Here is a 13,044-nt window from a genome sequence, read left to right as displayed (position 1 = left end):
GTAATGGCTGATCAGTCCAGCACAACATACAGAATGGGTTTACAGTGTCTTACCGCATAACGTACACATAACCAGTGGCAGTGACTGAATGCTTCGCTGTATGCTTCCTAATTCACGCATAACCTGTGATGTGAGCTTTCCTTTTTGCTCCACACTGTGAACTTAGCCTTAGTGGAGAAATAAACGGAATTCACAAGCTGTGATTTGTGTCAAAGAGATGTGACCAGATGCTGACTAGGGTTCGGCATGCAACTATAACTATGGTATTTTATTTGTGTTCCTTTTTTTGAACTGTATATGGAAAGTAAATGTGTATTATGATTTGAAAATATGTATTTTTTAACACAGTTTCCTGCAGTACTTATTATTATTGACCTTTTTATGCATGGAGAAAGAACACAATTTTAAATTAAATATGAAGTCATTTCAGCCAGCAGTAGTTCCTATTCTTCTTTCCATACAGTGCACATGTAATTATGGTGAATTATTCATGCGTGGATACCAGTTCGGGATAATTCCCTTTGAAATACCAAGCATGCTTTACCTGTAGCTGTAACTCCCAGCATGCACTAAGTATGACAGGTTCCATTGCTCATGTAAGAGATGAAGAACATCTGTAGTATATACGCAATGCATTCATCTTACCAATGTTAATGAAATCGGAACGATACTGACAAGTCATCCCGAAGCCGAAGTCTCTCCAAAATCCAGTATCTTTTTTCATAACCTAAATGATATGTAAGCACTATATTAATTTGTTTTATATAAATAGAAATACAAAATCTTGCATACATTATACTGAAAGTACACCATAGAGGAATGGTTGCAATTTAATCAGTTGACATTGGTCCTGTACTAATTGGATATTAAACCTGCCACATTTTGATTTACTAAACAGAGATTTCAAATAAACAGCAGCCGGAGGTGATGGCATCTAAATAGTTAAAAACTAAGGACAGCAAATTTATCAGTACTTGAATGCAGCCTGCCAGGACACGCCTGGGAATTGCTGGCAATGTCAACAGGGTGGTACTGGCTGCTAATCCAATTACTGCCGAGCCGCCTCAAGAAGGAAAGCGGCATTCTTATGCAGGATGTATAATCTAATAATCATGAAATCATAAGTCAGGGCAGAAAATGTAATTAAAAGGAAAGGTATAATATGGATCATGTTTTCTGAGCCTGGATGATGTAAATCACTCTACTAAATTCAACTTCTATATAGCCAGGCTTACATTTCATCATAAGTATTGGTATTATTTTGTTCCCAAAAGACAGTCTATCTACTGATACACAGCAGTTGATATATGACCAATTACAATATGCCTCATCTAATTACAAGAGAAAAAAAAAACCCTGTAAGAGTACATTTATCACCATACATTGCATTTTAAAGTGTAAAGGTAACATGATGAAATAAACATGGGTACATGGGTACCAGTACTAAAAAGAACTTTTCCGTGTTTTTTTTTTTTTTTTCAATTGCAATGGTTAACAATACCAGTGCTTTATATATGCAAACGAGGAAGTTGAATTTCAGTGGATAGCAAAGCAGCTCTCCTAAAAAGTAAAGAGAAGTCAAAACACTTGACTCGGTCTGAGGGTAAAAACACACGAAGGGCTCTTTCACATCTAACAACGCGCGCAGGTGCCGTTCTCCTGCATGGTTTTGAATAGTCTGTGGCGTGGCGTCGGGATGTTGCGGTGTGACGCAATCAGCGGCGGTATCTATTAATTTACCCGACGGGAAACCGCTGGCTCCCGACGATTACAAGCTCCCGGGTGTGACGAACCGCAACGTACCGAAACGCAGCATCGGGTGTAAAAAAGTAAAATGAAAGTCTATGGACTGGTTAACGCAAAGTTTAGACTTTGCGTCCAAATGCAGGAAATGAGCTCTAGTGTGAAAGAGCCCTAAGCAGAATCGCATATGCGTTTTCCACTATGTGCTATGGGGAAAACTCATGCGATTCTGCCTAGTGTGTTCCTTCCCTTAAACTTTACTGATAGCAGGATAGTGCTAAAACTACAAAAGGTAAATCTTCTAATTTGTTAGAACTGAATGAACCAGATTTTACATCACATTGACATGGCTCCTGACTACCCTTTGAATTAAAATGTAACTCTTTAAACTGAAAATAAGATTCTAGGAAAGTTTTTTATCCTCTTTACTACCGCCCTTACCATTAATAATCTCAATTTATTTTCAGTCCAGTTTTGCTTTACACAGAAGGTTCAGTTAGAAGTGTAACATTATGTGCAATTAGATAACAACCAATTAGCCTAGTGCATGAAAGTATTTGGCATGAGCATTAGGACACTGTGTTTAAGTGTACTGATGGGCAATTTCTTTTACTTTTGTTAAACTTTCTTCAGCACAATGCATCACCTTTTCCTGTTCTATGCCCATGTTTTTTACTTCAATTATATTTTATGAAATATCTATTAATATTTATAAAATAGTGCCTCCCTCCACTCACACAAGCCTTTTTTAACCTTTGTCCCCAGAAAAGTGGGTCTCAGTTTCCTAAACAGACTTAGCCCATATGGTTCTTGACTTGGGAGTGCTGCTCAGGAGAAGAGGAGATACCCCACCTTCACCTCCTCTCCAAAAAAAACCCTCGATCCACAAAAAAAAAAACCCGAAAGCACAAGAGGCCAATCTCAACTTGTGAGTAAGAACAATGTTATATTTAAATAAGAAACCAAGCCAGGTATGATTTTGGGGTGGTTCCAAGTGGTGTGCATTACCTGCACTACTGCAGGCAAGATTGTTTTCATTGACATCACAACATGAGCCAGCTTTGCACAGTATGCCATCCTATCCAAAGTCCAGTTCTCAGCAAATGCATACATTGGCCATGCCTTCAAAAAAAATGTTTTCAAATCCCAAAACTGCAGAACATTGCTGGGGAAATAAAAATTCTCAACAGCTGGTCTTAGAGACTCGTATTTCAGATCATGCTGATAAGGTTAGTACTGCCCTAAAAGCAGACTTTTTTCAAGTGATAACTATGAAAGTTGTATAAGACTTAATATAAATGGGAGAGTGATAGAAGCAAGGTGAGATATCAAGTGTGTTGAAATCCATATGAACAGCGAGTTGTCTTTTCTTAGTCCGTAACAAAATATCTGAAGAGGACAATGGTGCTCTCTGACCTACACCTTATTTTACTTGCAGGGAAAATACAAATGATATCCTGGCCAGACCAGTTTATAGGGCAATAATGCTGGAAGCTTGCAATTAATCATTGCTTCAGAATAACCAACTAAAGCAATTCTGTTAGCAGTTACTACTTATATACAGCTAGAAAAAAATGGAAGTCTTAGTAAAAAGTAAATAAATTCTACCCTCCTTGACAGTTGTAGTTTGTTGTGTTGAGATTTGTTGTCTTCATCTAGACCAGGGGTGCCCATTGAGTAGATAGCAATCTACTCAAAAGGCTAGATTGGAGAGGTCTTCATGGTAGATCCAGACCACATTACATTTTCCATTCTCTATATACAATTGTGCTAAAAAAAAAATTGTACATAGGTAGATCATTTTGATTTGCTAATTTTTAAAGTAGCTCACAAGCTGAAAAAGTGTGGGCACTTTTAATCTAGACTGTACTGAAAATGATAATGCCCAACTAAACCCAAAACTGAGCAAATTCTGAAAAACAAACTGATTAATTGGGGTGTGCAAACCTCTGGGTACTGGTAACTAGCAAGGACTACTGAAATATCAGTTAGCATGTCATTGCAGGTGACCATACCACTGATAGCTGCAGATAAAGTAATTGGTAACTGGTAAAAAAAAATTGAAGCAGATGCTTACCTATGGAGAGGGGAGGCTCTGGGTCCTATAGAGCCTTCCCGCTCCGCTCTCGGTCCCCATTCCAGCGCTGGCTCCCCGGTAGCAGTATTTAACCAATTTGGTCAAATACTGCTCTCTCTCTGCCACGAAGGAGGCCTGAGTGCTCCCAAAGACGGGCCACTCCATACTGCACACGCGCGAGCGCCCTCTCTCGCGCATTCCCACATGCGTAGTATGGTGCCGCCTGTTTTCGGGAGGGCTCGGCTCCCAAAGAGTTCCGAAGTCCACCTGGAGAGTTGGAAGGCTCTATAGGACCCAGAGCCTTCCTTCTCCTTAGGTAAGTATCTGCTTCATTTTTTTTTAGCGATGCCCAATTACTTTAACAATCCAAACAAGTTTTGCAAGATCATATATGACCACTAATACTTGTTAGTCTGGATATTTTCTTAGCTAGTGAATTGTAGTAAGTCTACTGGCAGAGGTCCTGCAGTTCTTTTCCTGAGTTCATGTGATGGTTTTAACTCTTGCCCAAACCTCTGTATTTTGCTTATAATAGCTACATTTATCAGAATCAGTGGAAGTAAATTTGTTGAAAGGATTTACAGTGCAATTGTAATTGTTATTAGTGCTGTGATCGAAAGCTAATGGAGGAGCCAGAGAACAATAATAGAAGTTATACATCCATCAAAAGCTAAGTCACCCCTTAAAAACAAAGGCAGCTCGCAGTTGGAGGGGTGATGGAAGTGTGTGTTCTGGTTAATTGCTTTTTCTGTGCAATTTTCTCATATGGATTCTTATCACATTGAAAATGGTTTGCGTTAGAAGAAATTATGTCTGTCCCAGTATGTTAACTGTTTGGAAGCATGAAGCCATAGGGAAGTCAGTACTCCTGTACTAGGCCAGAAAAGCTAAGCTGTAGTATATCTGACCACCTGATAACAGCAACCAATACCTATTTTCTTGGCAAAATATCTGCATGGACATCAAATTGGCAAGATAAACGTCATTTTGACCAGTGTAGAGGCAAGCTTCATTTCTGAATTTCTTTGAGTTAAAAATGACTTAAACTTTAAATTGAAATTGAGCTAATCAAGCCTAGTCTCTGCTGTTTGATTCACTGGTACATGTTGATCAGCTTCCCCCGTAACGGCTTTTGCTGATTGTCATCAACAGAAGCGGTCACTAGAGGGAGCCACGTGGAAGTGAAGAGGTCTGTGATGTGGTGCCATGGATTAGGTAAGATATGCCAATACATTTTCTACTAATAAACGGGAAAACTGAGACACAGGGGAGGGAGCGGATCACACAGGGGGAATGGGCACAACACTGGGGACAGAGTGGGGACACAGCAGACACACACTGGGGACAGAGCGTACACACTCAGGACAGAGCTGACACACTGGGGACAAAAGCTGGGGCTGAAGGGGGACAGAAGGGGACACACTGAGCACAGAAAAGGGAAATACTGAGGACAGAAGAGGGCACATGGGGACACAGGAGGACACATGGGGGACACCAATTGGCATGTAATGGACACACCAGATTTAGTATATTTTTTCCCCTAGCTTTTGCCCTCCTGTGTGGTATAGTACTGTGGGGCAATATAACAGGAAGTAGAGGATTTGCACATAAACAAAAAGTTCAAAAGCTAGGAGGAAATCCATATTTAAAAATCAATTTTACACGAAAAATGCTGTTTATACTGTAGGTATACGAAGCACCTCTACTAGCTTCTAGTATAGAAATCAATATCAAACTGACTGTAGTGTCCCTTTACATAAGGTATACTTAGGGGATATGTATATATATATATATATATATATATATATATATATATATATATATATATATATATATATATATATATATATATATATATATATATATATATATATATATATACACACACATACAGTGGTCTGCAAAAGTATTCAGCCCCCTTGAAGTTTTCCACATTTTGTCATATTACTGCCACAAACAGGAATCAATTTTATTGGAATTCCACGTGAAAGACCAATACAAAGTGGTGTACATTTGAGAAGTGGAACGAAAATCATACAGGATTCCAAACATTTTTTAAAATAAAAATAACTGCAATGTGGGGTGTGCATAATTATTCAGCCCCCTTTGGTCTGAGTGTAGTCAGTTTCCCATAGACATTGCCTGATGAGTGCTAATGACTAAATAGAGTGCACCTGTGTGTAATCTAATGTCAGTACAAATACAGCTGCTCTGTGACGGCCTCAGAGGTTGTCTAAAAGAACATATGAAGCAACAACACCATGAAGTCCAAAGAACACACCAGACAGGTCAGGGATAAAGTTATTGAGAAATTTAAATCAGGCTTAGGATACAAAAATATTTCCAAAGCCTTGAACATCCCGTAGAGCACTGTTCAAGCGATCATTCAGAAATGGAAGGAGTATGGCACAACTGTAAACCTACCAAGACAAGGCCGTCCACCTAAACTCACAGGCCGAACAAGGAGAGAGCTGATCAGAAATGTAGTCAAGAGGCCCATGGTGACTCTGGAGGAGCTGCAGAGATATACAGCTCAGGTGGGGGAATATGTCCATAGGACAACTGTTAGTCGTGCACTGCACAAAGTTGGCCTTTATGGAAGATTGGCAAGAAGAAAGCCATTGTTAACAGAAAAGCATAAGAAGTCCCGTTTGCAGTTTGCCACAAGCCATGTGGAGGACACAGCAAACATGTGGAAGAAGGTGCTCTGGTCAGATGAGACCAAAATGGAACTTTTTGGCTAAAATGCAAAATGCTATATGTGGCGGAAAACTAACACTGCACATCACTCTGAACACACCATCCCCACTGTCAAATATGGTGGTGGCAGCATCATGCTAGGGGGGTGCATCTCTTCAGCAGGGACAGGGAAGCTGGTCAGAGTTGATGGGAAGATGGATGGAGCCAAATACAGGGCAATATTAGAAGAAAACCTCCTGGAGTCTGCAAAAGACTTGAGACTGGGGCGGAGGTTCACCTTCCAGCAGGACAATGACCCTAAACATAAAGCCAGGGCAACAATGGAATGGTTTCAAACAAAACATATCCATGTGTTAGAATGGCCCAGTCAAAGTCCAGATCTAAATCCAATCGAGAATCTGTGGCAAGATCTGAAAACTGCTGTTCACAAACGCTGTCCATCTAATCTGACTGAGCTGGAGCAGTTTTGCAAAGAAGAATGGGCAAGGATTTCAGTCTCTAGATGTGCAAAGCTGGTAGAGACATACCCTAAAAGACTGGCATCTGTAATTGCAGCAAAAGGTGGTTCTACAAAGTATTGACTCAGGGGGCTGAATAATTACGCCCACCCCACTTTGCAGTTATTTTTTTAAATGTTTGGAATCATGTATGATTTTCGTTCTACTTATCATGTGTACACCACTTTGTATTGGTCTTTCATGTGGAATTCCAATAAAATTGATTCATGTTTGTGGCAGTAATATGACAAAATGTGGAAAACTTCAAGGGGGCCGAATACTTTACCACCAAGCAGCATACTTTACCACCAAGCAGAATAATGCAGTGCATCTTCCTGCCTTTATGGAGTTTCTTGTTTAAATGAGGTTATCACAGCCATCATAACAAAATCACCGCTTGTGACCCTGCCTTGTCCAAATAATTAAAAAATGTCTCACTGATTGCAAAGATTGCAATGCACAGGTTCTTTGAAGTGAGTTATTTAATACTATTACATACAATAAATAATCCAAACATTACTTCTAATATTTGTGGACATATGTTCCGTAAGACAGAATTGTTTAATGTTCCAAATAATACTAAAACAGTCACATACTGTAGGAAGTCATCTTGGATATATAGTCCCATAAGGCAATGAACTTGCAGCTTAATAGCTTTCACAGTCAATGAACTACTGAGTGAGTTTAGTGCTGCCATCTGGCCACTATTAAGCAGGCCTGGCTATTAATGTTAGCTGACAATAGAACGATAGGAAGTTTATTATGATTTCAAAGTGGTATTTATAAGAAGCCGAATTAGGTGGCATTTCACACTAGCAAAACAATTGAGTGATCAGTATGCTTCATTCATCTACTTAATTTTGTTTGTGTAACAGGAGAATGGATGTATTAGAGTACTGTGAATTACTGTAATTGACTTCAGTAATTATACTATTTGGTCATGAATCTCTGCGGTCAATGTAAAACCATTAAAAGCCTGCAGCAAAATGCATAATGTATGGCAGAAGAAAGATTACATAAACCCACTTCTCACATACTACATATGTTTCAGTTCAGATGGACTTTATGATGAATGGATCAGTAAGAGATTTAAGAGGTAATGGCCCAGAATAATTCTGGCTTTTTCTAGCATTTAATGCGCCGTACCTTTTCAGAATACAACAAGCAAAAACGTACGTAAAGTAAGTAGTCAATGTAAATGCTTGACATAAAATTTGCCATTTTTGTCACTTCCTGCTCCAGTAACAAACAGAACAGGAAACCTGACAGAGGCCATAACCTTCTCCCCATTCTCTCTAAACCAAAATGTTTGACTTGTATTTTGTTTTTAAATTCCCAGCATTTTTTACAGACCGAAATAATCATCATGCAATCAACAACAATCATCAACATGCCCTGGTTTCTCTAGGTTATCTCTTATTCTAGACCCCACAAAAAATGCGGTTACCTTTTACTGTTTCACACATGGTGGGCTGAGAGGACAAAATTGCTCTCAAGCAGACTTTATCATGGCCACCTAATTTACAAACAAGCTTCCTCTGACCCAGAATGGGAAACAAACTGACCTTGTCATTTCCATTAGCTGTCAATCAATTTCAGTAGGCTAAATTATATTACTTTACCATGTCAGTGAATGTCTGCATGTAAAGCTGGCCATACACTTATAGATTTCCACCCAATGTTGCAAAACGATCAATTCAGAAAGGCTATCGATTCAGAAGGAATTGATCCCTGTCATATACAGCACATCGATTTCAGCAGGAAGTATTGAAAATCGATCAAACTGTTCAATTCGACGCAACAATATAGCCCATCAATTGTCTGCCGCTCCTGCGCCGCCCTCATTTGATCTACATTTTGCATCCTGTACGGTCGGATACTAACCAAATATCAATCGAATCCAATATTTAAAGGAATCAATTCCCATTCGATTAGATCAAAGTGATCAAATCTGCAGGAAATCGATTGGGAAAATTGATGTGTGCATAGGCAACTCTGATGGGATATCATGTCAGTTTCTGGTTGGAGGAGGCTGTGTATGTTCCGAAAAATCGCCCACCCACCATTCTGACATCAGTGAGTGGTAAGTGGACGTGTCACTACGTGCGGATTACGCGTGCTCCACCGCTTCGCCCAAGGTGGACTTGATGGAGAACCTCACGCTATGTGGAATGTAGGAGGCGGAATACCACCCCCCACACATCATATCTTTTAAACCAGCCGAAAAGGGTGCCAATACAACTATGCTCATTTAAATTTGAAATTTGGAAATGGAGGGGTAGAATTTGAATCTTCCAATCCCGGATCTCCTAAAGATTCAGAGAATTCATAGACCCATCTACAGTATATATTTTTAAGTGTCTACAGCCACCTTTTAATGTCTATGATCTGTTTAGAATTCAGCCAGGGCCAGATTTACCATAAGGCACTGTAGGCACGTGCCTACAGGCGACTAATGATGGAAAGGCGGCTCACTCTCTTCCCTGAGTGCCTCTCTCCCTCCATCCCTATGCAGAGTCCTGATGAGAGCGTAAATGAGAGGCTAATCACCCTGCTCTTGGCATTCCACTAATAAGATCTCCCTTCAGTCAGGGGCAACTTAACACGGAGGGTACCTCTGGCTACCTAATTCTTGGGGGCACCTCTAGCTAATTAATATTGAGGGTATTTCTGGCTACCTTTTACTAAGGGACACCTGTAGCTACCTATAACGGGCAAGGGAAGTAAGGGAAAAAAGACAGTTGGGCCTGCCAGCACACTTGCAGTGTGGTTCGTCGGGGGTTTGTAGGCTCATGGAGTACGAAGACTAGGGTGCCAGAACATCTGTGCCTATAGTCTCTTGTGACGTAAATACGGGCCTGAATTCAGCTAAAGATTCACCATAGGCACAGTACTGATTGTGGCAGGCGTTTACAAAGCTCAGAAGATCCTGACATAACTATGGCTATTTGAATGCATTTACAGCTTTAAAAATCCTCATTCCACACATCAAGGACAGTTCAAAGCAGCTATTGACATGAAAACAGTCATAAGCTACTGCTCCAGACTTTATGAAAGAATCATTGTTCACTATACGTTCTGTTTTGTCTGTGCAATGTCATGTGCCATTAACAACACAAGAAATGGGGCAATTAGTTCAGGATGTCATGCAACAAAATCCAAACATAAACAGCAAACAGTCTGCTAATAGTATTCTGCAACTGTGTGCTTTCATGTGTTTTATATTTCCAGCCTACTCGCTGAAATATCCTTTGAAGATAAATATACTGCAGAGGAAGTTAGGTATGACACAGTACATATTTACAGCAGGTCTCAATGAATATATGTAGAGCAGGCTGTATTAAGAATCTCAGAACTTCTCAAAGTATTCATCTGTATATTTAGTCACCTACTAAGAGAAGTTTTTGTTTAATTAATTCAGGTTCTCAACATTACATATTATGATCTCTCATTGCCCCCTTTAATACAAAACTTAAATATCATCACTGTTCCAAAATATAAATTGGGAGAAAGCAAACTATGCCTTAAAGTGACCAGGTAGTGAGAGGTATATGGAGGCTGAACATACTGTATATTTAATTTTTAACAATGCCAGTTGTCTCTGAAGCCTCAATTTCTGATCAAACTATGGTCATCTGCATCAACTGTGAGCAGTTGAAGTAGATCAAAGTTGTAAAACACATGGGTAATATGTGCATGATCAACAATAAAACGGTATACCACACAGCTAAATGTAAGTTCCACTCTTGCTACTATATTATTAAGTATTTATATATCACTGACATCTTCCGCAGCGCTGTACAAAGTATATTCACTGGCGCTGGCTTGGATTTAAACCAGGGCCCAGCATTGCAAGGCGAGAGTGCGCTAACCACTACTATACCACTGTTCTGCACCTTCCCTCTTTATGCCATAGTAAAGCCTTTTATTTTTATTTTAGAAGCCTTTTCCAGGGCCTTCTACCCCTACATAGATGATAAGGACTGATGTATGTATGTATGTGTGTGTGTATATATATATATATATATATATATATATATATATATACATCCAACAACTACTCCTGTACCCTGAAGATTGTCATTTTATATAGGAAGACAACTCAAACTAGTACAGTACTACCACTATTCATTTTTTTTTTAAGATAGGTTATGCAGAGCAGATCAGTACATGGCCAACACAGTTTGCTAAACTGTCATCAGTTAAGGCTCATGCTAAAGGAGAAAAGTTTGTTTTAAGTGGACTAACAATCTTTTAAACAATGTTTTTAGGGTGCTGTAGATTGCCACCTGATCAATAATGTACTTCAGCAGTGGGTGGTTTGCAGTAAGCAAGGTTGGGAAGAAAGGAAGCAGTCAGCGCAATGGATTGCAGTCCCTTGAGCACAGTGTATACTGCAGGCAAATGAAAACATATGTAAACAATAGGCAGCCAAATGGCTATCAGAATATCATCAGGGGCTCAAAATTAGCAATGCATTCTAATAGCTTTATTAATCATGAAGTGGCTTGGGATTGATCCAATTTATATAGAAGTACACTAATCCTTTCAATAAACACAAATAATGCCTGCTTCTTTCCGCATGAAAACAATGAAAATGTTTTCCTGTGAGTGTTGTTAGAACTAAATAAAAAACATTATAGCTTGTGAAAAACGACAATTAAAAACAACAAAAAACCTTCATGCAAACCTTTTCATTTTATCCATTAGCTTTAGATGTTTTGTGTAACCTGGCTGTAAAATTAACAACATAATTGCTCATTTCATGAAGTACATAAAGAAATCTCTTTTTAAACAGTCCATTTCATTTTCAAACACAAAGAAATGAGCTGAGATATTAAACAGCTGCTCTGGGAACTAAGTAATCACAATTAAAGGAGGATACTAGCATGCATATTAAAACATTTTTGCAACTCGCTTGGATTGTCAGCTAGAACATGCAAATTTAATGTGCAGGAAATATGTATCCATAAATCAAATGACTATAAAGACAACCAGCATTACCACTGTGGCACATCAACAGCACAGCAGTTCAAGTGGCTGCTATGGGCCCCTGGAAATGCATTCCCCCATCACCCCTTAGTTAATAAACAAAACAGACAGACAAATTTAATGGATCAAGGCCACGGCCAATTTTATTGGGGTTTTAAATTAACAAATGCTCATTATAATTTCTTCTTTATTTGAAACACAACCAAAGGATAGCTCAGTAGATCATTGAACCAAACGTTGGCTAACCAGCCAAGTGACGAATTGGTATCCACCCATATTCATAAGCCGGAGCCACGGCACACGCGACCAGCGAGGAGAGACTGAGGATACACGGAAGTGAGCGGAACAGCGTTTGGCGAGCCTCTGAGACGGCAGCAGATGGGACAGTCACCCGGGGACTATCGTTGTATCTGATACGCTTGTCCAAAAGCTAACGCTTGTGAGTGCAATATTCCTATTTTTATTTATTAAAACCTGACGTTTTTACACTATGTCAGCATATTTTTAGTCATAGTGCTACTGAAGAGTTAAGTGATCTCTGAGAAGCAGGAGTGGATTGATCGGTGTTTTGACGAATCTGACCCCCATAAGCTGTCATTCCAACCTCCGGATATTTTGGAGGGTATTCGGGTGAGTGCGGGCACTGTGGGGGGTGTCCCAGCACGGATGGTGTAGTGTGAGGTGGAGGCAAAACACTGTGGAGAGGTGTTGGAATCTTATCAATCCATCAGTGATGCACTATATGTGTGTTTCTATTTGTGTTTTTTTACATGTGACGTGACTACATGGGTTATATGAATTGAAGTGGATGGTCTAGTCCGGATCCTACTTTGGAGTGTCTGTCAAAGACTCAAATAGGGACGTGAGACTTTCTTTGTTCTTTAATCCTTGTAATTGAGCGCGGACTTTTTTGAACATTTTTCTGATATTGTTTGCACAGCAATAGTGGAACGCGAACCACGCATGTAATTTTGTTGATCCTAAGCGCATAAGTTTTTTTGTTGAATTGAATATATCCAAGCCTATACTAGACAA

The 13,044-nt window shown here is 39.5% G+C and overlaps 1 protein-coding gene across 5 annotated transcripts in view; it reads right to left on the bottom strand.

Annotated features, from left to right (window-relative positions):
- The window catches only part of CSGALNACT1 (chondroitin sulfate N-acetylgalactosaminyltransferase 1), a 685,316-nt gene that overhangs the window by 4,996 nt on the left and 667,276 nt on the right, over window positions 1–13,044 (bottom strand). For all 5 annotated transcript variants that reach the window (XM_068233667.1, XM_068233668.1, XM_068233670.1 and 2 more), the window contains one exon: window positions 646–727. In XM_068233667.1, the coding sequence (XP_068089768.1) occupies window positions 646–727 (82 nt within the window). The remainder of the gene's footprint in view (window positions 1–645; window positions 728–13,044) is intronic.

Source organism: Hyperolius riggenbachi, chromosome 1, assembly GCF_040937935.1.
Source record: "Hyperolius riggenbachi isolate aHypRig1 chromosome 1, aHypRig1.pri, whole genome shotgun sequence".
Taxonomy (NCBI): domain Eukaryota; kingdom Metazoa; phylum Chordata; class Amphibia; order Anura; family Hyperoliidae; genus Hyperolius; species Hyperolius riggenbachi.
The sequence above is the reverse complement of the archived record's forward strand: the minus strand, read 5'-3'. Positions and strand labels throughout refer to the sequence as shown.